Genomic DNA, 23,664 nt, shown 5'->3' with positions numbered 1-23,664 from the left:
GGAGATGACAGTGTGGGAATCATAAAAGCTGCGACAAATTATCCAATTAATTACCAGATAATTTGATTTGTTTCTAGTTTCAACAAGTGAAAACCGTAAAAAACCAAAATTAAATCGAAACTAAACCGTAAATCAGACCGGCCGGGCCAAGAAACATCGAACCACGAATTTATCCTTTAGTCCTCTGCTTCTTCTTCCTGCTTCGTCTCCGAGTCTCTGACATCTGCTTCTTCCTGCTTCGTTAATCATATTAGAGTACAAGGCACCAAAGAAGAAACATCTAATCGACTCCAAAGATTGATAATGCAGACAATCATCCACAATCTCGCATTTTGTAGCTTCAACGCTATCGTAAGGCCGCCTTCTTTAGTATAAGTCTTCAATTATTCATAAAAGCCTAATTTTTTTACCAACATTTTCCATGTGATTTTGGCAGATAATTGACCCGAAACCAAGATTTCAACTTTCTTCCTTTGTAACTCTTCCTCCAACTTATTCGGTGCAACCGAAATTCTGTGCAAGGTAAAATTTTGAGAAACTATGTTGCCATATTACTTCTGGATTTTCTCCATTACAACCTAAAGTAGTAGAGGCATGAGCTTGTTCCAGAGCAAATTGAGGTTAAACAAAATGTTAGTCTCATTGACTACTGAAAGGTTATAAATGAGTGAGACCGTTGATGTGTTTACTAAGAGTGTTAGGACCATATTTTATTCGATTGTTTTAGTCCATGTCTAGTTTCTTCCTTGGATCATTGATGTTTCTTCTCTTACTCTTTGACAGAGCAACGAATAAACAGTTTGTCGCAGTTTGTGCAGGAGCATCAGGTTCAAGCTTTGAAATTATATTCTCTCCTTTTTGTTGTTTTAGCTTTACTCTTTCTCATGAAAACGTGTTTCTCTTCTTTGCAGATGTCGAGACTTCTTCTAAGGATGAATCATTTTTGATCACGACAGTGGAGACTGCAAACAGCAACGAAGTTAAGGTACGCTGTTTTTTCTCTATGCAACGAAGCACGTTAGGGGTGTCAAGGATGAATTGTGACATCTATATTCCACATATCTCTTCCAAAATTACAGAAAAAAAAAACTTCCCTATTGGCTGAACAGGTGCATGTAGAAGTATCAGGACAGAAGACTCAAACCGTATTCAATCATGTATTTGAGAAAATGGTAGCTGCAGCTCAGCCAATTCCAGGGTTCCGAAGAGTTAAAGGAGGTACAACATCAAAAATAACAGTATAAGCAATTAGGAAAGGGCTTAAAACTTACACTGTTACACTTGATCTCTTAATTTAGGCTCCCAATCCATTCTTTATATATTGTGGATAGATCATAAGCTTAGGAAAATTTATTGGTGTTTTGTACCTTACTATGAGTGCGCAATCTTTCTTTTATTCCTTTAGTGTTGAATTGCATGTTTTTCAAAACTCTGTAACTTTGTTACTCTATTAGCTAATATGATTTGTAGTCAATATGATTTGTTGCTGATAACTAGTAGCTAAATTCTTTGAGTGCTCTCTCTAATGCTTTTCCCATTTCTGTTTTGTTTTCTCTTCTACATCTGCTTATCAACCTTGGAACACCAGGGAAGACCCCAGATGTAAGTTTCTACTTCAGTGTATTTTAGAGAACCCATTTAGCATTAAGATAAAGAACCTGTGTTTTTATCATACGGGATTGGACTTATCCGCAAAAGATCGCCAAGCACTTTATCTGATACTCTTATAGTTCTTGCAGTGTACTATATGCGGACAAACTCACTTTAATTACATTCATTGAGTCGTTCTTTGGCCTGTGCTTAAGTGCCCCTTTCCTTATATTTGCAGATACCCAGAGATATTCTGTTAGAGATCCTTGGATATTCTAAAGTCTATAGGCAGGTGATAAAGAAATTGATTAATTCTGCTATCGAAGACTACGTTAAACAGGTACTTCATAAGCTCAAGTGTCTCAGTAGATTCTATTTTAGATGGCAACATTTTAAATCCAATAAATAGAATCCTCGTCTAGCAGTTATTGGATAGGGATTGATACCGGAGCTTGCTTTTATTGAAACACATTAGATATAATACTTTCTGAGGATTGATCTGAAGCCAACCTGTTAAGTAAGGTCTTAGTATTGATGGTCCACGTTCTTTGGAATGTAACTAAATATCTAAACAGATCATCCTCTTAGTCATAATTGGAATTATCGTCAACAGTCTAACCTTGATTTATTCCCGAGGAACTGCACTGTTCTTTGTGGCTGGAGTTCAAAATGGTTTGATTTTGGTTGTTGATGGTTTTGTAGGAGGATCTAAAGGTTGGCAAAGAGTTGAGTGTTGAGCAAAGCTATGAAGATCTTGAAGAAACATTTGAACCAGGTGAAAGTTTCAGCTTTGATGCTATTATAAAGCTTCAAGAAGTGAGTTGAAGAGTATGTGGATCCCTAGGTACTTATCAATGTGATTCGTCTTTCTACCTTGTCTAGTAACAATTAGATTTCTTTTTTTTGAGTAGTAAAGGATAATCTCATTTGGATTCTGGTTATAATGAAGTTTGAAATATATAGTTTCTGAAATCTTATAGTTTTAATGAGATGATTGGTGTGTCCTCCATAAACAAATAAGGTAGCCACATAAATAACCAAAAACAAAAATAAATGATTAAATTACAGGCAAATAAATCATCTTCTCACAATCCCAATATTGTGTGACTCTTCCAGCTGCCGAGCTATGTCTTTATCTAATTCTACCCTTTTAATTTCCCTATTATTACAAAAACGAGCTCCCTCTTTGTATCTCTAATGTTTTCCTACCATTGAAATCTCATTCTCTAAGGTAATCCACTCGTTCTTTCCCTACCTGTGTGCTCGAAAGAATCACTTTCCATGTTGGGAATTGCTTTCTTCACCATATGGTTCTGCAATGAATGCTGGTGCAGTATCTGTATGCTTGTGACCATCACTAGCCTCAGGCCTTGGAATTTCAGAACTCTTGAGTATTCTTCCTCCAGCAAGTTAAAATGTAGCTTCCGAAACATGTTCTCTTTTCAAATTTCCGGAGAACCGGGAAGTGTGGTGTCTGTTGGAACTTTCTCACTGGTCTCATCAGTTGCCGAGGTGCCGCTGGTTTCTACATTCTCGAGAATTCCCATGCTAGCGAGAATTTCTTCTCTTGGCTCATCTGGATACTTTACTCTATAATATTCTAACTCCATCTCAAGATCTTGTATTTCCTTTTCCCTATCAGCCAAGACATCGTTTGCTCTCTCAAGTGCATCAACGTCGTGCTCAGCTTGCTCATCCATCATTCTCAGGTACTGTAAAGCTTCCATATGGAGAGCTGCTTTCTCTTCCTGCAACCGTGTGATCATCGCCATTGCTTGATTTGTAGCAATAGCTGAGGCATTCCTTTCTTCCTCTAATTCTTTAGTCAAATCTCTAAGGCATTTCCTGTCATGATCTAGCTGCTGCTTTAACATATCAACAAGACTTTCCCCTTCGATGTCACTGTTAATGCTTACAAAAGATTCCACAGAAGCAGAGTGCTTTAGTTCCGGTGATCCATTTGAAGTGTTATGAGTCTCTGTTACCTTAGAGGAATCTTTATCGATCTGCTCTAATGAGGATTCTTCGTTGGAGATTTTGGGTGACGCCAAAGGCTCAGTCTCTCCATGATCTCCATGCTCTTCTTTACCAGAGTGTTCTTCTGTGGCAGAACCAGTCTCATTGTTTGATGCCAAAGGTTCAGAGTCTCCATTATTCACATCCTCTTCTTCATGACTGGAATGGGATTTTGCAACCGAATAGCCATTACTTCCATCTTCTTCCTCACTGGATTGTTCTTCAGCAAATGAACCAGATATATCTTTTGATATCAAAGGCTCGGAATGTCCATTGACCTCATCTTCTTCTTCATTGCTGAAGTATTCCTCTGCAACATTGTTTTCATTATCCTCATTTGACGTCAAAGGCTTGAAATCTTCTTCAACTCTATTTTCCTCATCACTTGAAGATTCATCTGCAACAGAACCAGGAACATCTGTGTGATCAGAGACTTTTTGCTCATTATCTGCGTCAGATTCTTCTATCTTCGCAGCTGAACCGGAAATGTTTTGAGCAAAGTCTGCGGAATCACCCTGCTCTTGAAACTTGATTTCCCGAGAGGGACCGTTTTCTCCAGAAGGGCTCAAGAAATCCCCACAAGAAGGAGACGAGTTTCCACTTGCCTCAGCTTCAGTTTCTGCAAGGAACACCGTCAAATTTAAGGAACAATATCACATGATGAACACATAGATTTTGACATAAGTGTTTCACTAGAAAGCCATATAACCATTACCATTTTGTGCTTCTACTCCTGCATCATCCTCTTGAGGTAATCCCAGTGAGAACGGACGAGCTTCACTCATAGTTATAAGCTCATAGAGTACAGCCTCATGCTCCTCTGATTTAACAGGTCGTTCTTGATGAGTCTTGCCTACAAGATGACGCTCAGGCTTGAAAGATTTGGCTTTTTCTAAATCTTCTCTATGAATGTTCTTATCGTGGTTGACTCGCAAAGCAGGCTGTTTATGATTCGACGACATCTTCTTGTCTTCAAACGATGTCCGAGAACGAGACTTGTGAACACGTTTCTCAGATGGCTCAATATTGAAGTCCGTCATTTGTAGGAAAGCATCATCATCAGAAAACAAGAACTCGGATTCAGAATCCGAGTGAATCTTCAGCTCTGTGTAACCCACATGAGCCATACCGTCGCTGCGGCTACCAACGTCGACATACTCAGCACCACTTGTTGCCTTACGATCTCTCATCTTCTTCAAACTTCCAGAGCTTCCTCGTCGTGTAAGATGATGCCTTGGAGCAGGAATATTAGGTTTTCCGGAGGAGTTTCTTCCTCGAGAGCCTAACCGAATCAGTCTCTGTGTATGGTGCCTTGTCCTCCACGGTTTATTGCAACAAGAACAGGATCTAGGGTGAGCAAAATGGCTTTTAGAGAGCAGATCATAACCTAGTTTCCCAAGAAGCAATCTGTTCATGTCTGGATTCGGTCCTGTCATTTTGGTGAAGGACAAGAGGCAATCATCGCACATTCCTCGACAGTCTGCGAGGTTGTTGTCGTGATTGTGACATGACATGAAGGAAGAAACCTCTGATCTGTGGTTTCTGCAGAGCAAGAATCTCCAGTGTAGAGGATGAAGAAGCTTGGAACAGAGGAAACATGGCATCTGCAATCTGCAGTAACGTGCAAACCAGACGAGAAGGTAGGAGAGAAGAGCATCGATGAACATGAGGAATATGAGGAACCATTCGCAGGCTGCGTATGTTAGCACAGCCGCAAACCCGTTAATGACCTTTTGGTCAAATATCACAGTTGATGAATCCATTTTTTCAGACTGGTGATTGTGAATCCTGAAGAACATTGAAACTCATCATCTCAAAAACACAAAATAAGGAGCAAAAAATGGGGCAAAACTCAGAATCTTTGGTCTGAGATTTGCATTATGTTGAGCATGTAAGCAAAAACGTAAAAACTTAGCTTTTCTTCTTTATTATTTTTTTTACCTTAGCGATATGTGGAGATTGGTCAAAGAGAGAATAGAGCGAAATCTGGTAAAACGAGGACTCTTCCTTGTTCCGCGGTAAAAACAAACAAACTTGTTCAACGATTTGTTTTGTGGGTTTGCCTAAATTAGTGCAACTCTCTTTTGGTATGATGAAAAGGTCGACCCGGTTTTATTGAATTACCTATAAACCTTTTTAGAATTTTTTTATATAACTGAGATGTTCTTTTTTTTCTCTGATTTTGAGTCGAACAATTCTTGGGTTCACCGTTAGGGATGAACCTCTTTATTCACCCTTTTTTTTCTAACCAATCAAAACATGCCACCTATTTAAAATAAAAATCAATATTATGTTAATCAAACAATTAAGGTAAGTTAATATTTTTATCACAGAAAACTAAAAATTTAATATTATTCAAATAAAAATTTGATTTACTCTCTCTTATTTTAACCAATGAAAATATGCTAAATAATTAAATTAATTAAGATAATTTATCAAAATAACACATTTTAAATTTTCTTTTCTACTAGGGGAAAACTAAACCCTAAATTGGAAATAGTGAACCCAAGCATAATATTAAAATTTATTTATAATTTATTTTTGATAAACATATATTTTTTATATAATAATTTTTCTATTTTCAAAATTTTAAATCATAATCTCTAAATCCTAAACTCTAATATGTATACCCTACACCATAATATGCAAATATTCTATAAACTCTAATCTGTAAACTTAAAAAATATTAGAAATAAAAACTAAACCCTAAACATTAATCTCTAAACCCTGAATTCTAATAAAATATATATATACTAGAGACTGAACCGCGCTTGGCGCGAAATTTTGTATTGTATTTATTAATATATTTAAAAAAAAACTCTACAATATTAATTTTTTTCATTAAATTTTGTATTTCAATTTTTATATATATTTATAGTATTTAATAATTTTATATACAACATTTAGAAAATAATCAAATAACATATCAATTAAAATTTCAAATCAAATTTAGCTTGTAGATATCTTTATATTTATATAGGTTTATGATTTTCGAATATCTACAATTTTTTATTGTTGTATTCAGGAAAAAAATATATGTAATAGACAATTAATTATTTGAAAATATCTTGATTCTCTAACGTATTTCTGAAATATATTCATAATCTTTCTTTTTCTCTACACTCATCTCCCTCTCCATCTCCCTCTCCATCTCCTTCTCCCTCTCCTTCTCCATCTCCCTCTCCCTCTCCCTCTTACTCTCCTTTTCTCTCTCATGTTCTCTCTCTCATAAATGCAACATGTTAAATCAAACACAACATATTGGACCGGTTGAAATTTCTATCTTTTTCATGTTTTTTATTTTTTCTAGCCATTCTCAATGTCACCTCTCTAACCTGAGCTCTGTGTAATTTTTTTAAGGGGAACTTCACCCATTTTATGTTTCAAAGATTAGGTTGAACATATTAACATTTTGTGATACCACAATTTGTTTCACAAAATATGCATTCTCACATCTCTATATTATTATTTAAGTAGTCATTTCAAAAAAGAAATTTTAATTTTTACATTATTACATGATATGTTATTACAAATGACAAAAATAATTAAAATAGAAAATAATATAATTGTCACTCGAGCTTTTTGAAACTCGTGCGAATATTCTTTACCCGTTAATATGCATTTAGTTTTATAATCTATTGTTCTAATTTTCTTTAAATTTATGTCTTTTGTTATATTCTAGTGTTTTATAACGGTTTTAAAATAAATTTAGATATTTTTAGATATTAAAAATTTTGGATCCAAGATTTGTTTCTCGGATTTGGCAAAACTAGATCCAAATCCGGCTATCTTAAAATTTTATGGTTTACTATTCATATCTATCGAATCATATAAATAAAGTAAATCATTTAAAATAATAATGAATAAATACATTAATATATAAAGAGTGTCTTTTCATATTCTTGTTAAATTAATGGATGATAGTTAGTTGTTACCAAGAGAATTAAAGTATAATAACACAAATTATAATAAATTATAAATTAATTAATAAATTGATGATGTGTCAAAATTTTAGAGTTTGAGAAAATGATGTGGCATCATAAGAAGAGAGAACATTTTACTTTATATATATAGATATTTTATTATTAGGGTTACCAAATTAGAATTTAGGATTTAAGGATTAATGTTTAAGGTTTAATATTATGATTGGGTTCACTATTTCTAATTTAGTGTTTAGTTTTCCCCCATTGAAAAAAAAATTTAAAATTTACTATTTTGATAAAGTACCTTAATTAAAAATTATTCTGTTAAAAATATATGTTTATCAAAAATATTATAAATAAAAATTTAATATAATGCTTGGGTTCACTATCAATTTAGGGTTTAGTTTTCTCCCATTAGAAAAGAAAATTTAAAATGTGTTATTTTGATAAATTATCTTAATTAATTTAATTATTTAGTTTATTTTCATGGTTAAAATAAGAGGGAGTAAATAAAAGAACTATTTTAATGATTAATTCGAATTTTAATTTGAATAATATTAAATTTTTAATTTTCTGTGATAAAAATGTCAACTTATCTTAATTGTTTGATTAAGATAATATTGATTTTTATTTTAAATTAGATGGCATGTTTTGATTGGTTAGAAAAAAAAGGTGAATAAAGAGGTTCACCACCCATGGGGTGAATCCAAGAATTGTTTTTTTGAGTCCATATGCTACATAGTAAATACCAATAATTTAGAAAATTATTACGAAAATACCAATAATTGATTTCTGTTTGCAAGTTAAGAAAAGGAAGAAATATATCCATGAGGTATTTGAAAACAATTTTCGAGATTGACAAAAGGCTAAGAGAAAGCTACTTGTTATATTAGATTGAACATATTCTCTCAGTGTTGGGATACAGAGAGAGATACAGAATTAAATACTAAATACATTCATTAGATCGAAAATAAACCACAATTGTTCTTAAACACAAAGTCTAAATCATAAACCGAATTTAACCAAAACATACCAAGTACTACAACTTCATAAAACAACATATAATAAACTAGTAGTGGTTGGTTTCAATCCATCTTATAAGCAGAACTCTTGCCACTGAGTATATGTGAGACCTTTAGACCTCTGCTAAAAGCTTGGTTGAAAAGGACCCCCGTCTGAATCTCTGACACAAATGAGAACATCGCCATCAGGTGAAAACAATAGCAAAACCATCAAGACGTCATAGCACCAAGCCAATTTCTTCACCAATGACTAGAGCCCTAGACGTTGACTTAAAGGCTTGCAAGCTTGTGCAATCTGCAGTAAAAAAAGATACACAAAGGTATTTAGATGTTACAACAAGATATACAATAAAGATATCTCAAGAAAATCCTCACAAAGAACGAGATGACTTACAAGTATTACTCCCCATCCTATGCAGATGAATGCCAGAAGGCAGATGCAGATGTCTTTGAAGCTTCCCAAGGCTGCGATGACAATGAAGCTTCCCAAGAGTGCGAGGAAAGCAGCAACTTTGACTGTCCTGAACCCACAGTGTGAGTTTGTCCTGCCTGGATTTTCCTTGCCCAATAACTATGATATACATTGAAAATAAACTCAGAGTTCATCAATCAGTCTTGGTATATATATATATATATATATATATATATATATATATAAACTTAAGTCATAAAAGTTACCTGCCGTCACAATGAGCATAATCATCACAACAATCAGTAAAGAAGCTACATACACCTGAAACATGGGTAGAGAACCGGTTAGATCAAGAAACTAACAATACAATGATAATGTAAATAAGAAGCATCATTACCCATATACTTACCCATATACTGTGATTGTCTTCAAAGGCAGTGAGTTGATAGACGAGCCCATAGTGAACAATGAAGAAACGTGATGCTAAAACAATCTCAAGCATAGAACCAAGTCACCCCGTGTGTCGAAGATGTTCTTGTTCTTTCTCCCACCAAGACTCCTAACTCTTCTCTATACGAACACCCATTCCCTCAAAATCATGTGCATATACCCACTTCGTCCCGTCTTTCCAGTCTTCAAAAATTTTGTGCCACTCGAAACCAGAAGGGTTGAACAAGAAAGGAGCAAAAAGCCATGACCCCACCATAAACCACATCGAGAAAGTGATGAACAAATGTGTAAATCCAAACATGTGGTAGATGAGCAAGAGCACTGTCAACTGAAAAGCCTTTATGAAATGACTGCGTGAGTAGAATCTGTAGTTTTCAGCAAATTTCTCATGGAAGACCACAAAACCACGACCAGTACCTGCCGTAGTAATGAGCTTTTTTGCCATGTTGAAATGTGAAGAACACGAGAGCAAACTGAAGCTGCATCAACACAATATCAAACAGCGCCTCATGGAGTCCTTTCTCAACGCCAATCATCATGATCAGCAAGACCATTAACAAACCAATCAACAATCAACAATGAAGCTACATACACCTGATATATGGGTAGAGACTAGTTAGCAAAATCAAGAGACTAGTTAGCAAAATCAAGAGACTCGTAATGTGATGATAGTGTATAGAAGAAGCATCATTACCATATATTGTGATTGTTTTCAAAAGCAGTAAATTGATTGATTGTGCACAAAATTTGAATAGAATTTTTTATCAATTATTATAGTATCCTAAACTATTCAAAAAAATAGATTATAAAATATGACATTTAAAATTTTTATAAAGTTAAAGGCTTTCTACACATATTTGATAAGATTGTATTAATTATTCTTTAGCTCAGATATGTATCGTGGGAACATGAAAAATAAGAAATAAGAATTGTCTTGATTATTTCACACACAAAAAAAAACATTTGTCACTGATGTTTCTCTTGTTGATACTGAAAGTTGTGTGGGATACCCAAATACTTGCACCATATCTTTTGTAGTATCCTAACAATTTATCCATCACTTTATCCAAAAAATGATCATTCAATACCTAGGTGATGAATTGTAGTGTAGGCAGAAGAAAAAAGTTCCTAAAAACATTTTATATTTGCAGGTGTACAAATTCATTGAGACTCAGATATCATCATTTTCCTGCTTATAAACAATTTTGAATAAATATCTGAGTCCACCAGTAAAAAAAAAACATTTCAGAAAAAGTCTTCCTAAATTTGGAAAGGTTTCTAAAGACGCTTTTTATTTGTAGGCTAATACAAATGTTATGAGTCAGATCTCAGTCTCTTAGGAAACAGACCAAGTTACTAATGATGATCATAGTCCAATGGTTACAAGTGAGTTTGGAAGATTTATCTGTATATAAAGAATTGGATGTGTAGCACAAAGGTTGTTTGCATAGAGTTGTTATGAATATGATTGTAAAGGCTGACAAAGTTTCTGTCTAAAAATACACAGAGAAAGAAAGCAATATTATTCAATATAGCAAGAAAGCAATATTATTCAACATAGCAAGAAAGTGTAGATATAATTGTATTATATGCACCATTATGTTCAATAGAAATATGTACACTGAAACTTGAAAACTTTCGACGTTGTAACAATTTCAACTATTCTCTTTGGTTTGAAACATTAATATCCTGCTAGCGTTTCAAATTAAAATTGATCAGCAAATGCAAAACTAATTTTCTAATCAACTATTAAGAACAGAAAAATCGGTAGCTTATATTATATGAAAACCAAACATAGCTTGAAGCTCGTTTAGAATGTATTCATCATCACTATTTCTTATGTCTTCTTAGCCATTGTAAGCCCGTAGTGTTATACTAAGTGAGGTTGCAACAACTTGAATTTGCAAGAAACAAAAATTGTTTTCTCAAATGGTAATTAAATAGAGAATCCCACCAGAAAAAAGAGTATATTAACCTCATTAAAACTCTGCTTATATAGTGATCATCAATGAATAGAATTATGTTATAAGGCTTATAGATTTGGGCTAGTCATTTCACTTAAGTGTGAGATCTCAAATCTACAATAGAAAAAAAAAACAGTAATAATAATAAGAAATCATTGCTTGCATCCCTTAAAGCTTAAGCTATCACCGTGCAAGACTACTGGTTGTTTTTGTGTGGATTTCATTCATCTTATATAGTTTTTTCTTTCGTTTTACTCTATTCTTTGTTTTATCAAAATTTAACTTTCCTTCAAATAATAAAACACGATTTTTATGTGATTGTGTACGAATTATGATGTTTCCACATAATCGATTTTAAGGAGTTAAAAAAAAAAAACCTAATAAGAATGCGTTAAAAATTTATAGCTTAGGTTGAAGCTGGAGATGCCAAAAAGAAAAAGACAAAAAAAGATTCAACTATAAGATAGTAATTGATGTTCATATACGATATTCATGGGGTGATCATCGCGAGCACACACCAGGCTTGCCCACGAGCAATATATTTCCAATAATCATATTTTCTGTTTTCTTATGGCCTTGGGTTTTTGGTGGACAAGCTTCACTCGCAAGGTCTGAGTTTTTTTTACCCACATGCATTAACATCTCTAGTGAAGACCCCACGAAGTGCGTTTTCAATAGCCCTTATCTGCAAAATTAACATTATGCATATGTATATATAATTGTTCATTAGTCAAATTATATTAAACAGAAAACCACAAGAGAAAAAAAAAAAAAAAAAAAAGAGTATGGCCTGTTGGTTTGTTCATCTGGATGGATCATCCAGATGAAGCAGTCAAATGATATTCGTTTAATTATATAAATCGACTCATCCAGATGGATCATCTAGATGGATCATCTAGATAACTTATAAATTTATGAAGAAATTTGAAATTCATCCAACTGATAGAATTTGAAGCATTTGGATGAATATGACTTAGTCCAAAAAATTTTGTTTTCTCGTTAAAAACCGTAAAATTTCGTTTTTCCATCAAAAACATAAAATCTTGTTTTTCCGTCAAAAAAATAAAATTTTATTTTTTCATCAAAACATAAAATTTTATTTTCTCGTAAAATCTTATTTTTCTATAAAAAACGTATCGTTTTTCCGTAAAATCTCATTTTCCTGTCAAAAACATAAAATCTCGTTTTCACGCCAAAAACGTAAAATTTCGTTTTCCGGTCAAAAACGTAAAATCTTGTTTTTCCGTCAAAAACGTAAAATCCCGTTTTCTCGTCAAAAACGTAAAATCTCGTTTTTCCGTCAAAAACGTAAAATCTCGTTTTCCCGTTAAAAACATATAATCTTGTTTTTCCGTTAAAAACGTATAATCTTGTTTTTCCGTTAAAAACGTAAAATCTCGTTTTCTCGTTAAAAACGTAAAATCTCGTTTTCCCGTCAAAAACGTAAAATCTCGTTTTCCGGTCAAAAACGTAAAATCTCGTTTTCCCGTCAAAAACGTAAAATCTCGTTTTCCCGTCAAAAACGTAAAATCTCGTTTTCCCGTTAAAGAAGTAAAATTTGTTTTTCCGTTACAAGCGTAAAATCTTGTTTTCTGTTAAAGATGTAAAATTTTGTTTTCCCGTTATAAACGTAAAATCTTGTTTTCCCGTTAAAGAATTAAATTTTCGTTTGCTCGTTACAAACGTAAAATTTCGTTTTCCCGTCAAAAACATAAAATCTTGTTTTTCCGTCAGAAACGTAAAATCTCGTTAAAATATTTTAATAATTTTGCTATTAAAACATAAAAATAAAGATAAATATATTCAGATTAAAATGACCAAACAAATAAAGATTTATTGTTCATTTGTCAAGTTTTCATTTAAATGTTCGTTTGTTCATTTGTTATGTACATCATTCAAATGACTCATCCAGATGAATCATCTAGATGCAAATGACAAATGAGCAAACGAACAGGGCTTATATCTCTGGAATAGCCTCAGGACATCTCTCACTATAAGGAATCGCTGGGACTTGGGATAAATGTTGTATGGCTTAAAGACTTGGACAAGTCGTTTCACTTCATTGTGGGCTTCCAAAATCTAGAGCCACGAAAAAAAAAAAAACAGAAACAAGTAAGCATATATATGTGTTTTGATAATTATGATCTATAACATTAATGTACTCCAGAAAGATTTTATCTACTATAATTAGGTTCACCTGAGGAGGCAGTTGCACATCTTTCGAAGAAGCTCCAAGACTTTGTAGAGAGAAAGAGCAGCTGGGCATGCACTTGTGAGAAGTTGAGCCCTAAAGACAAATATAAGAATGTAATGAACAATACTTCTATTAATAAGCACAAACCGGTCAGCTCTGACCCTGGGCACTTGTGGAAGCTTGGACGCCGTCTCTAGGGTAAGGCCGGAGAAGTATTTAAAAAAAATCCTTATCCTCAAGCGCACCACACACACTTGATTGAAGCATCCATGCACGTATATGTGTTATCACGATCAGTCGATCACCATGATGTTTGTTTCCAACTCACTATAAGTGAGCAATCCGAGGATGGGTGAGATGTAATGTAACTTGTGTGCCACACGAAGAATCGAAGAAACCACCTGAAGAGCTAATCCATCTCACATTCTGATCGGGAAGGTAATTAGCCTCACCAGATATATGCATGCTTAATTTGATTATATTATCTATAGTGAAGAAAGTTGGAATCAGGCAAGTAACATCGGTGAAATCTCACTATACTGAACATCAGCTAGCCTCAGGCTTGCATGCATGTATCTTTAATACTTTATCGCCAGATGATTAGAATGAGTGAATGACTATGAAGAAAACTGGGGGATCTTAACTAGATATATCTTACTAATTACTTATATATTAACATAAGAGGATATGTGTAACAAGTTTTAAGCTCGCTAAGTTTAATACCTGCATCATGAATTTTGATCTTTAATTTCAATGTTTTCCAGCAGAAGAATCTGTTTCACTTGTAACTCTATCCAGTGCCGTGCTTAGAGTATTAGGGGCCTAAGGCAAATGACAAGAAAAAATTTCCATTTTACTCTAATTATTTCTAAAAAAATATAAGTTGTAAATCAGATTTAAATATTATTTTATAAGATATTATAAAGTGCTAATGTTTTTTATTAATTTATAATAAATTTTCAACCACAAAAAATAACATAAAAATATATATTAACCAATATACTAATTTTCTTTTTTTTGGACACCAACCAATATACTAAATAAAAATACAAAAATTAGGGGCCTTAAAACTTGTTTAATATTAAAGGAGCCTAAAGCAAATGCGTTATTTTTTGCTCATTAAGCACGGCTCTGACTCCATCCCCAGTCATAACTGCAACACTGCTGAAACATACGGAGACTGAAACCAAAGGAAAGAAATCCTGTTAGAGGACATGCAATTTGAGCCAACAAGAAATAAAAACAGCTCAGGGAAACGATTCCACTCGACAGAAGGTAAAGTTTAGTTTTTTCGTTAGAAACATAATCGTTCTCGCTTTTACTAGATCGGTACTTATCATCTTAGCCTCGTTTTACACTCTTTATGCAGATGCCTAAGGGGAGGGGGGCGGGCGAAGCCTATGGTTTCCTTATTAGGCTAGATTTAGGTTTTCATTTTTTAGTGGATTTGGGAGTCGGATTTTTGGGTTATAAATACAAAGCTTATGGTTTGTAATTATTCATTCACACAAATAATAAGAAAACTCTAAATGGGTGTTTGCCTCAATTTGTAATTTTTCTCTTAAGTTTATTGTTTTTTGTGCTTGATTCACAACAAAGAACAACAGTTGAATGAAACTGGTAATTTTTCAATGATTTCTAGATGAGATCATATATCAAAGTGATGAAGATTTAATTCTCATACTTAGGAATTATTGCAAAGAATATTGAAATAACTAACATTATTTATATATATATATATGAGAAAATTAGTTTACATATTGTCTTTCTTCTTTCATTGTACTCGTCTTTAATTTGTTTTCTATGTTTTTTTTTTTTTTAAATTTACAAGAGTGTAGCTTTGATCAAGAAAAAAAATAAGTAGGGAAAATCAACTTTACCATCGTTCTCATCGCCTGTTACAATATTTTCCGAATAATATATGTATTGCTTCAAAGATGTGAGTAAATAACAAATTAAGTGAGTTATTTTAGCTACTATTCAGATAAAATTTTCATATATGTATATGATTACGTAATATATTAATTATGTTCTCCAAATCAATGCGTACATGTTTAATTGGAATAACATTGAAAACGGGTTACACTTAAAATTAAATCGTATTTCCTCTATAAAAAACTTTGTGACCATTTTATTTAGAAGCATATTAATGTGTTAGAGTGAAAAAATAGTAATAATGCTCTTGAAAAAGATGAAGGTTGAGCAAATAGGAAGAAAGTGAAACTAATTTATATGTGATTTTATATGAATTATTATACGATGATACAGCATAACTGATTATATAAGGAGTTTTAACAACAACAAAAAGCCAATAACAATAATAATATAAGAACTTAAAAGTTTAAATAGCTTAGGTTGAAATTGCTAAATGTAAAAATGTCAAATATAAGATAACAGCCAATATATACATAATCGGTATCCACGGGCTGATCCCGGCTTATGGGTCGGGCAAGGGATGAGTTTATTTACGCACATTAACATCCTTAGAGAAGATCCGACGGCCACGAAGTGCGTTGTCAACAGCTCTTATCTGCAAAATTGACAGTATATATGATATATAGTTGTTCTTTAGACTATAACTACACATTTAGAACCCCAAGAGAAACAAAAAAAAAAAAAAAAAAAAAAAAGAGAAAGAGTATATCTCTGGAATAACCTCAGGCAATTTCTCACTATAAGGATCGTTGGGAATAATGTTGTATGGCCTAAAGATTTGCGCTAGTCGTTTCACTTCGTTGTGAGCTTCCAAAGCCAAAGAACAGAAACAAGTGTGAGCAGCTATTTTGATAATTCTATTAATCAACTCGCTAGCGCGCGACGACGACATCCTTCTATTTGTCTTTAGGGTTCATCTTCTCACAAAGGAGGCAGTTGCACATCTTTTGAAAGAAGTTCCAAGACTTTGTAGAGAGAAAGAGCAGCTAGGCATGCATTTGTGAGAAGATGAACCCTAAAGACAAATAGAAGGATGTAATATGTTTCTATATATATAAGTTCATAAAGAAAGATATGTATATATATAGAGAAAAACCATCAATCTGAACACAACAATATTTCCACTAAGCACAAACCGGTTAGTTCTGACTCTGAAACATCTGGACACTTGGACGCCGTCTCTAGGGGTAGGCCAGAGAGGCAAGCCCTTTGTTCCCTCTCCTAATTTCAATTATAAAAAAAAAAAAAGCAACGTCCCTTATAACTCTATCTTGTTGATAATAAGAAGAGAGTAATGAATGGATTCGAAAATACGAATGTAGGTGGTAAAAATATGTAGGATGCATATGTTAATTGAATATTGTTGCACCATGTTAAAAAAAAAAAAAAAAGTGCATCACTAGGCCGCAATTTTCCATTCCAAATTGCATCACCACCATTCTACACAAGTCAAATTGATGATAATGATGCAAAGGTCTATTATTATAACGAGTAAAACTGAAAACAGAACCAAAACCTCCTCAAAAAGTGAATAAAATGAAGAAGAAGATGATAATATATATATGCATACCGCCTCAACCCAAAACTTGAGGGAACACCTAAAACCGGCAACACCAGGTGCAACTATGATGGACTCAAACCTTATTACCTCCTCAAGCGCACCACACACCTGATAGAAACATCCATGCACGTAAGTATAGGTTTTGTTATATATATATATATATATATATATAGAGAGAGAGAGAGAGAGAGATATTAAGTGATCACGAGGATGATGATGATGATATTTGTTTCAAACTCACATAGATAAGCAATCCGAGGATGAGTGGGATGTACGTCATGAGCCACACGAAGAATCGAAGTAACCTCCTTAAGAGATGATGGCACCATCTCACTGTTTGGGAGATTATTAGCCTCTGCCATCTTTTTAATCCCCACCAGATGCTTTTTTGATCCTACTATACATACATATATAGTGAAGAAAACAAGAGAATCAGACAAGTAATATCAGTGAAATCTCAGTATCAATGATGCATTTTAAGGGAACTTAATTACGGCAAGTACTAACTGTTTGCAGTAATATTAAGAGAAAACGCAGAAACAAAAGGTGAGGATTCATGGATTTTTTTAATTTTAATTGAATTTGGAAATCCAAGCAAAATCCTATGTTATTGGTTTTTATGATTTTTAAATCCTAATTAACATCAAATATTATTCAATACTAAGACTTACATATAGATTTGAGTTTGCAGTGGATTTTAATGGATGTCGAAGTGAACAAAAGCAAAAACACAAAAGTAGATTTTTTCAAAGTTAAACCTACACAATCACAACGCGATTTTACAAAAATTAAGAAAGAAAGATGGGAAAAAAGAGATTTACCAATTCAATTGAAATCAAGCAGATCCGGGTAAAATCGACAACGTAAATCAATTCTGAAATTTCGCAGATGCTTTTGATCTCGCCTGGAATCACTAATCAGAGAGAACCCACTAATACGAAAGAATGAAAACAAAAAAAAAATTAGTTCGTAAGAAGAAGGAAAAAGTTAAAAAAAAAAAAAAAAAAAAGGATATGTGATCTTAGCTATATTTAGGGGATATTACTAATTACTTATATTAACATAAGAGGATATGTGAAACAAGTTTAAAAGATTTTTGACTTGAATCAGAAAGAAACCCTAAAAAGTAAAAGAAAGAACCGATGTGGAACCCAAAGATCTATGTCCTAAAATACGACTTTAGTAAATAACTGCCTGCATGCATACACTGATACACACATGGTCAAAGGAGATTATTTAACTGTATATTATATGCCGAGGCTACGACTATTTTTATTTAAGAAAAAAAAAAAAAAAAAGGAAAGCGAAAATGACTAAAATACCCAGATAAAACCTAATAGTGTGAGGAAACAACGAGGTGCTCTTTCGTCCCATCAAAATCAAAAATCTCTATCGCCGGATCCCTTCTTTGCCCTTCTCCTTTCTCCAGATTTTCCTCTTCAACCCTTTTCCTTCCTTCCTTCCTTACCCGCCAAATTCCCTCCTCTTTGAATCTCCCCAAATCCCTCTCCGCCTCGTGTGTCTGCAGTTTCCGCTTGGTTCGTGAGTTTCGATTCTCCATCTCTCTTGAATCCTTTTTGTTTTGCGAGCTTCGCTTGAATCCCTTTGTTTGTTTTCTGTCGAATTTTGTGTGGGAATTTGTTCTCGCACACAGTAATCTCTTTATATCCGTGTTTGTGTTATCAATTTGTGAACTTTTTGAATTGGGTTTTGGTGGCTGGATGGTGTTTCTCTATCGAGAACGAGAACGAGAATCAATGGGGCATAAGTTTCAATCTGTGTTTTCCTGCGATAGATGCTTCCAAGTTAGTTACTTTACTTTGGGGTTGGGGACTTAGGCTTATGGTTATAGCTGTTTTAGTTTTATATGGGAACTTGCTCTTTGCTTGAACTTCCTCTTTGTTAATACTCTCACTTCTTGCAAAGTCTTATTTTGTTGTTGTTCATACATAGTTTTCTTTGTTTGCAGGTCTATAAAAGATAGTACTTGAGTCAGGAACTGGAACAGATAGTGTCTTGGCCAGTATTTTTGCTGTTACTGTGATGAAATGGCAGATCACGAGCTGATGATGGCAGGGAACCACAACAACTCGTTTAGGCAGGAGCATTTTGTGGAAGCTCGACAGAACAGTGAACTGTTTCCTACCCATGACTACAGTTTTGCTTTGGAACCGCTTCACGAGACCAACCTTCAGATAGGTGTTTCTCGGGAGCAGAATGAGGTTTGGAACCACAACCAGGAACGTGCACTGTCTCATGTAAACTCAAAGACTCATAGTGAAGAAATACATGAAGAAGAGCAGTGTTTGGAAGGAAAAGATGAGGTTGATTCTCAGGATAACAACCAAAACGAAAGCTATGACCATGCTTTTGACCTCTCATTTCCTGATAATGATGACTCAGAAACTTCAGAGAATGATAAACTAGCTTTGGTAGTCTCTCACGATCTCAATGATAACTTACAGCTGGCGGTGGGTCATTGCATGAATAGGGATCCAATACCTGGCCTGGACATAAGCCCATCTCAGCAGCTAGAGTTGGCTCCTCCTGTTGTTCAGTCCCGGTCTCTTGTTACAGATCCTGATCACAACTTGGTCGTTGGTATGGAATTTTCAGATGTATATGCCTGTAGGAGAGCATTGAGAGATGCAGCGATTGCCTTGCGCTTTGAGATGCAGACAGTTAAATCTGACAAAACACGTTTCACTGCAAAGTGCGCTAGTGAGGGTTGCCCTTGGAGGATTCACTGTGCCAAGCTTCCTGGTTTACCAACCTTTACGATAAGGACTATTCACGGGAGTCACACATGTAGTGGTATTTTACACCTTGGTCACCATCAAGCTTCGGTTCAGTGGGTTGCTGAGGCTGTGAAAGAAAGGCTGAGAGTAAATCCTCAATGCAAACCTAAGGAGATACTGGAGGAGATTCATCAAGTTCATGGAATCACACTATCATACAAGCAAGCATGGAGAGGGAAAGAACGGATAATGGCTGCTGTTCGTGGGTCGTTCGAAGAAGATTATCGCCTTCTTCCTCGATATTGTGATGAAATCAAAAGAACAAACCCTGGGAGCATAGCTGTGGTACATGGAAGCCCTGTTGATGGGAGCTTTCAACAGTTGTTTATTTCTTTCCAGGCATCAATCGTTGGTTTTCTTAACGCTTGTAGGCCTCTCGTTGCATTGGACAAAGTTGTTTTGAAGAGCAAATATCTAGGGACACTGCTACTTGCCACCGGGTTTGATGGAGATGGTGCAATATTTCCTTTGGCTTTCGCGATTATAACCGAGGAAAATGATAGTAACTGGGAGTGGTTCCTCTCAGAGCTGCGTCAGCTTCTTGAAGTTAACTCCGAAAACATGCCAAAGCTGACAATATTATCTAACATGGAGAAACCCATTGTTGATGGAGTCGAAGCTAATTTCCCAACGTCGTTTCATGGCTTCTCTATCCATCATCTCACAGAATGCCTCCGTAGTAAGTGCAACAACTCTGATCTTGTGAACCTTTTTTGGGAAGCAGCAAAATGTTACACCGAGTTCGAGTTTGGTGAAAAACTCACCGAGATCTCACAGAAATCCCAGGAGGCTGGCATGTGGTTCCGCACCATCGAGACCCATTTATGGACCACGTTTAAACTAATAGGGTTTGGACATGTTACTGCAAATGTTACAGAGTCACTCAACGGTTGGATTCAAGATTCCTCAGGTCTCCCTATAATCCAGATGATGGAGTGTATCCGTCGACAACTGATGACTTTGTTCAATGAACGCCGTGAAACAAGCATGCAGTGGTCTGGCATGCTTGTTCCATCTGCTGAGAGACGAGTCTTTGAGGCTATCGAACATTCCCGTGCGCACCAAGTTCACAAACTAAACGAATCAGAATTCGAGGTGGTCGTGACCAACCAAGGAAAATCGATGGTAGTTGATACTAGATTCCGTAGCTGTGAGTGCCGTGGATGGCAGTTATACGGTTTGCCTTGTAGCCACGCAGTTGCAGTACTCATCTCTATCAGAGAGAACGTTTACAGGTACACTGAGAGTTACTTCACCGTGGGAAATTACCGGCGAACTTACGCAGAAACCATACATCCAGTTCCAGACAAAACCATGTGGAGAAAAACAGAACCTGACGTAGAAAGTGGTGAGGAGTCTGTGATAAGACCACCTAAGGTGTTAAGACAACAGCCACGGCCAAGGAAGAGAAGAAGCCAAGGAGAAGACCGTGGACGCCAAAAGCGGGTGGTTCGATGTAGCCGGTGTAATCAGGCTGGCCATTTCAGAACGACTTGCACAGCTCCTGAATAAATAAATAAAAAGCCTATGATAGACTTTATTTTCTATTTTCTTTTCCTTTTTTGTTTTTTATTTAGGTTTAGAACATTCTTTGCAAAGCGTTTCTCTTTATTAACTCATTTTCCCAATATGTTAGATTTTCAGATACACAATGTCAGTGAGAATCAACTAACATGTTAAGAGTCTTGTTATGTTATTGTTATAGCCTTGAGTAAGAGATTTTATAAACCCTTGCAAAAACACTACATATACATGGAGACTGAGATGATTCTGGGGTAAACAAAACAAAATGGTCAAATCACAAAATGCAAACACCAAGAAGTATCCGGAGTAATAGGGCTCAAAAGCTATTTTAGTACAGTACAGTACACGTGGAGAAAGTAGATACATTGTCTCGTAACAGAAAACAAACTTAAAGAGTTTCATCAATCTTAATCTCATATGGCTTCTCTTGATGATCACCAAATCAATCCTTTGCATATGCTAAACAGACCAATGTGTGTTCCAGAGTTAAACAGCAACAACAACACAACGACTTTCACTCAGATTTTGGTAATCTCATCCATTGGCTTCCTCTTAGCCGTTGCACTGCATTACCGTCTCAGGAAGCTACGTCACTCCAAGATCATCCCTCGTATCAGACACTCTCAAAAAAACAAAGGCCATGAGAAGCTCGAGAGATTCTCTCACTACGTCGGTATAAATCAATCTACATTTTATCCTCTTTGAAATCTCCATGATCATAGATTTTGATGCTTTATAAGGAAAATGTTGTTTTTGTGTCCATTCTCTTCTTGCAGTTCGGCAGATGGGATTCAAGGACAGGAGAGAATGTCCACATCTCTGCAAATTAGCCAATGAGTACATTAGGAAATCAGATTGCTGCGAGCAAGACATTTACAGCTTCTTCTCTGATGAGCCTGATGCTGATTCTCTCTTCATTAAGCTCGTTGAGGAGTTCGAGAGATGTATTCTCAGTTACTTCGCTTACCACTGGAGCCATGCGGATCTCATGATTAGTCAGGTTTGTTTCTCCAGGAAAACAAAAACGATAACACTTCATAATCCTTTCTTTAATAACATCATAATCTAATAGATCAAAAACATCTCATGGACTTTGTATCAGATACTCAGTGCCGATGTTGAGCCCAAGAAGAAACTCAAGCATATTGTCATGGCGGCTACGAGGTGAGTCTACCAACATAATGCAATCCCGGGTCATGCTTTCTTTCAGTGAGTCTTCTCAAATGATTGTTCCTTGGTTGGTATATAGGGAACAGAGGTTTGAGAGGGTGACTAAAAATCTGAAAGTAGCAAGGGTCTTCAACACATTGGTAGAGGAAATGAAAGCAATGGGGATCGCATCTGTTGATGACTCAGAATGTACAGAAGTTATGGCTCCAGTTGCACATAAGGACCGAAGCCCGGTTTTACTCCTCATGGGTGGTGGTATGGGTGCAGGCAAGAGCACTGTACTAAAAGACATTCTCAAAGAGTAAATAAGATTCAACAACTTCACATAGTTCTTTACCTGACATTAGTCATTGTTCGGTGTTTCTTACTACATGCTTGTGTGCTTTGGAACAGACCATTTTGGGCAGGAGCAGATGCTGTGGTAATCGAAGCCGATGCTTTCAAAGAATCTGATGTGATATACAGAGCTCTAAGCTCCAGAGGCCATGTTGATATGATCAAGACTGCTGAATTCGTAAGGTTCTTTGTTTCCTTATAAGTGCAACAAGAATCCTTTTATAGAAAAACCTGCAAGGAATCAAATCAAATTTAAGTAATTCTTCCAGATATGGATATATACATAAGATAAGAGCCCCCCCAAAAAAGCATATTACCTTTGATATTTCAATATCCACAGAATGTTGTGAAACTCTTGATGGTGAAATGGAAATAAAAACAGGTTCACCAATCATCAACAGATGCAGCATCATCACTGCTCGTTACAGCTCTCAACGAAGGGAGAGACGTGATAATGGATGGAACACTCTCTTGGGTACCGTTTGTGGTTCAGACCATAACTATGGCAAGGAATGTGCATCGCCATCGTTACAGAATGGGAGCTGGCTACAAGGTTGGTGAAAATGGAGATGTCATAGAGAACTATTGGGAACGCATAGGCGAAAGACAACAGCTGCAAGAGGATGGAAAAGAGAGAAAGCCATACAGAATAGAGTTAGTTGGAGTTGTGTGTGATGCATATTTAGCAGTGATTCGAGGCATTAGGTGAGAGTGTTCCAAGTGATTTTGCAAAACAGTTTTTTAAACAAGTGTGTGTTTTTCTTAACAT

At 35.2% G+C, this 23,664-nt stretch overlaps 5 protein-coding genes across 6 annotated transcripts; 3 read left to right on the top strand and 2 right to left on the bottom strand.

Moving 5' to 3' along the window:
- Window positions 1-193: 193 nt before the first annotated feature.
- On the top strand, window positions 194-2,558 carry LOC18026940 (trigger factor). The gene is made up of 8 exons (XM_024148104.1): window positions 194-351; window positions 437-522; window positions 784-827; window positions 912-985; window positions 1,110-1,218; window positions 1,589-1,602; window positions 1,829-1,930; window positions 2,293-2,558. The coding sequence occupies exons 1-8, from the start codon at window positions 304-306 to the stop codon at window positions 2,413-2,415; spliced, it is 600 nt and encodes a 199-aa protein (XP_024003872.1). The 5' UTR covers window positions 194-303; the 3' UTR covers window positions 2,416-2,558.
- A 474-nt stretch (window positions 2,559-3,032) lies between these two features.
- On the bottom strand, window positions 3,033-5,369 carry LOC18026886 (probable myosin-binding protein 4). Its single transcript, XM_006410107.1, has 2 exons — window positions 4,322-5,369; window positions 3,033-4,225 (listed from the first exon to the last, which is right to left on the bottom strand). The coding sequence occupies exons 1-2, from the start codon at window positions 5,367-5,369 to the stop codon at window positions 3,033-3,035; spliced, it is 2,241 nt and encodes a 746-aa protein (XP_006410170.1).
- Window positions 5,370-8,614: 3,245 nt separating this feature from the next.
- Window positions 8,615-9,967, bottom strand: LOC112081567 (callose synthase 2-like). Its single transcript, XM_024148331.1, has 7 exons — window positions 9,831-9,967; window positions 9,528-9,778; window positions 9,373-9,446; window positions 9,230-9,284; window positions 8,946-9,122; window positions 8,796-8,846; window positions 8,615-8,712 (listed from the first exon to the last, which is right to left on the bottom strand). The coding sequence occupies exons 1-7, from the start codon at window positions 9,965-9,967 to the stop codon at window positions 8,615-8,617; spliced, it is 843 nt and encodes a 280-aa protein (XP_024004099.1).
- Window positions 9,968-18,468: 8,501 nt separating this feature from the next.
- On the top strand, window positions 18,469-21,430 carry LOC18026885. 2 transcript variants are annotated; one of them, XM_024148020.1, is made up of 2 exons: window positions 18,469-18,605; window positions 19,037-21,430. In XM_024148020.1, the coding sequence occupies exon 2, from the start codon at window positions 19,116-19,118 to the stop codon at window positions 21,375-21,377; it is 2,262 nt and encodes a 753-aa protein (XP_024003788.1). In that variant the 5' UTR covers window positions 18,469-18,605; window positions 19,037-19,115; the 3' UTR covers window positions 21,378-21,430. The 2 variants fall into 2 exon arrangements, with proteins under 2 accessions (XP_024003788.1, XP_006410169.1); XM_006410106.2 differs by having other exon boundaries at window positions 18,471-18,609.
- Window positions 21,431-21,699: 269 nt separating this feature from the next.
- Window positions 21,700-23,604, top strand: LOC18026884. Its single transcript, XM_024160979.1, has 6 exons — window positions 21,700-22,062; window positions 22,166-22,389; window positions 22,492-22,553; window positions 22,639-22,860; window positions 22,953-23,073; window positions 23,278-23,604. The coding sequence occupies exons 1-6, from the start codon at window positions 21,807-21,809 to the stop codon at window positions 23,602-23,604; spliced, it is 1,212 nt and encodes a 403-aa protein (XP_024016747.1). The 5' UTR covers window positions 21,700-21,806.
- Window positions 23,605-23,664: the final 60 nt, after the last annotated feature.

This window comes from Eutrema salsugineum, unplaced genomic scaffold (assembly GCF_000478725.1).
Source record: "Eutrema salsugineum unplaced genomic scaffold, Eutsalg1_0 scaffold_10, whole genome shotgun sequence".
NCBI lineage: Eukaryota > Viridiplantae > Streptophyta > Magnoliopsida > Brassicales > Brassicaceae > Eutrema > Eutrema salsugineum.
Note: the sequence above shows the minus strand (reverse complement) of the source record. Positions and strands in the feature narration are given on the sequence as shown.

Coding starts and splice junctions, on each gene's coding strand:
- LOC18026940 (XM_024148104.1), top strand. CDS start 304: ATGCAGACAATCATCCACAATCTCGCATTTTGTAGCTTCAACGCTATC. Junction 828..911: donor AGTTTGTGCAGGAGCATCAG/GTTCAAGCTTTG, acceptor TCTTCTTTGCAG/ATGTCGAGACTTCTTCTAAG. Junction 986..1,109: donor CAAACAGCAACGAAGTTAAG/GTACGCTGTTTT, acceptor TTGGCTGAACAG/GTGCATGTAGAAGTATCAGG.
- LOC18026886 (XM_006410107.1), bottom strand. CDS start 5,369: ATGGATTCATCAACTGTGATATTTGACCAAAAGGTCATTAACGGGTTT. Junction 4,226..4,321: donor AGGAGTAGAAGCACAAAATG/GTAATGGTTATA, acceptor TGTTCCTTGCAG/AAACTGAAGCTGAGGCAAGT.
- LOC112081567 (XM_024148331.1), bottom strand. CDS start 9,967: ATGGTCTTGCTGATCATGATGATTGGCGTTGAGAAAGGACTCCATGAG. Junction 8,847..8,945: donor TAGGATGGGGAGTAATACTT/GTAAGTCATCTC, acceptor TTTTTACTGCAG/ATTGCACAAGCTTGCAAGCC. Junction 8,713..8,795: donor GTCTAGGGCTCTAGTCATTG/GTGAAGAAATTG, acceptor CATTTGTGTCAG/AGATTCAGACGGGGGTCCTT.
- LOC18026885 (XM_024148020.1), top strand. CDS start 19,116: ATGGCAGATCACGAGCTGATGATGGCAGGGAACCACAACAACTCGTTT.
- LOC18026884 (XM_024160979.1), top strand. CDS start 21,807: ATGGCTTCTCTTGATGATCACCAAATCAATCCTTTGCATATGCTAAAC. Junction 22,390..22,491: donor CGGATCTCATGATTAGTCAG/GTTTGTTTCTCC, acceptor ACTTTGTATCAG/ATACTCAGTGCCGATGTTGA. Junction 23,074..23,277: donor TGATCAAGACTGCTGAATTC/GTAAGGTTCTTT, acceptor AAATAAAAACAG/GTTCACCAATCATCAACAGA.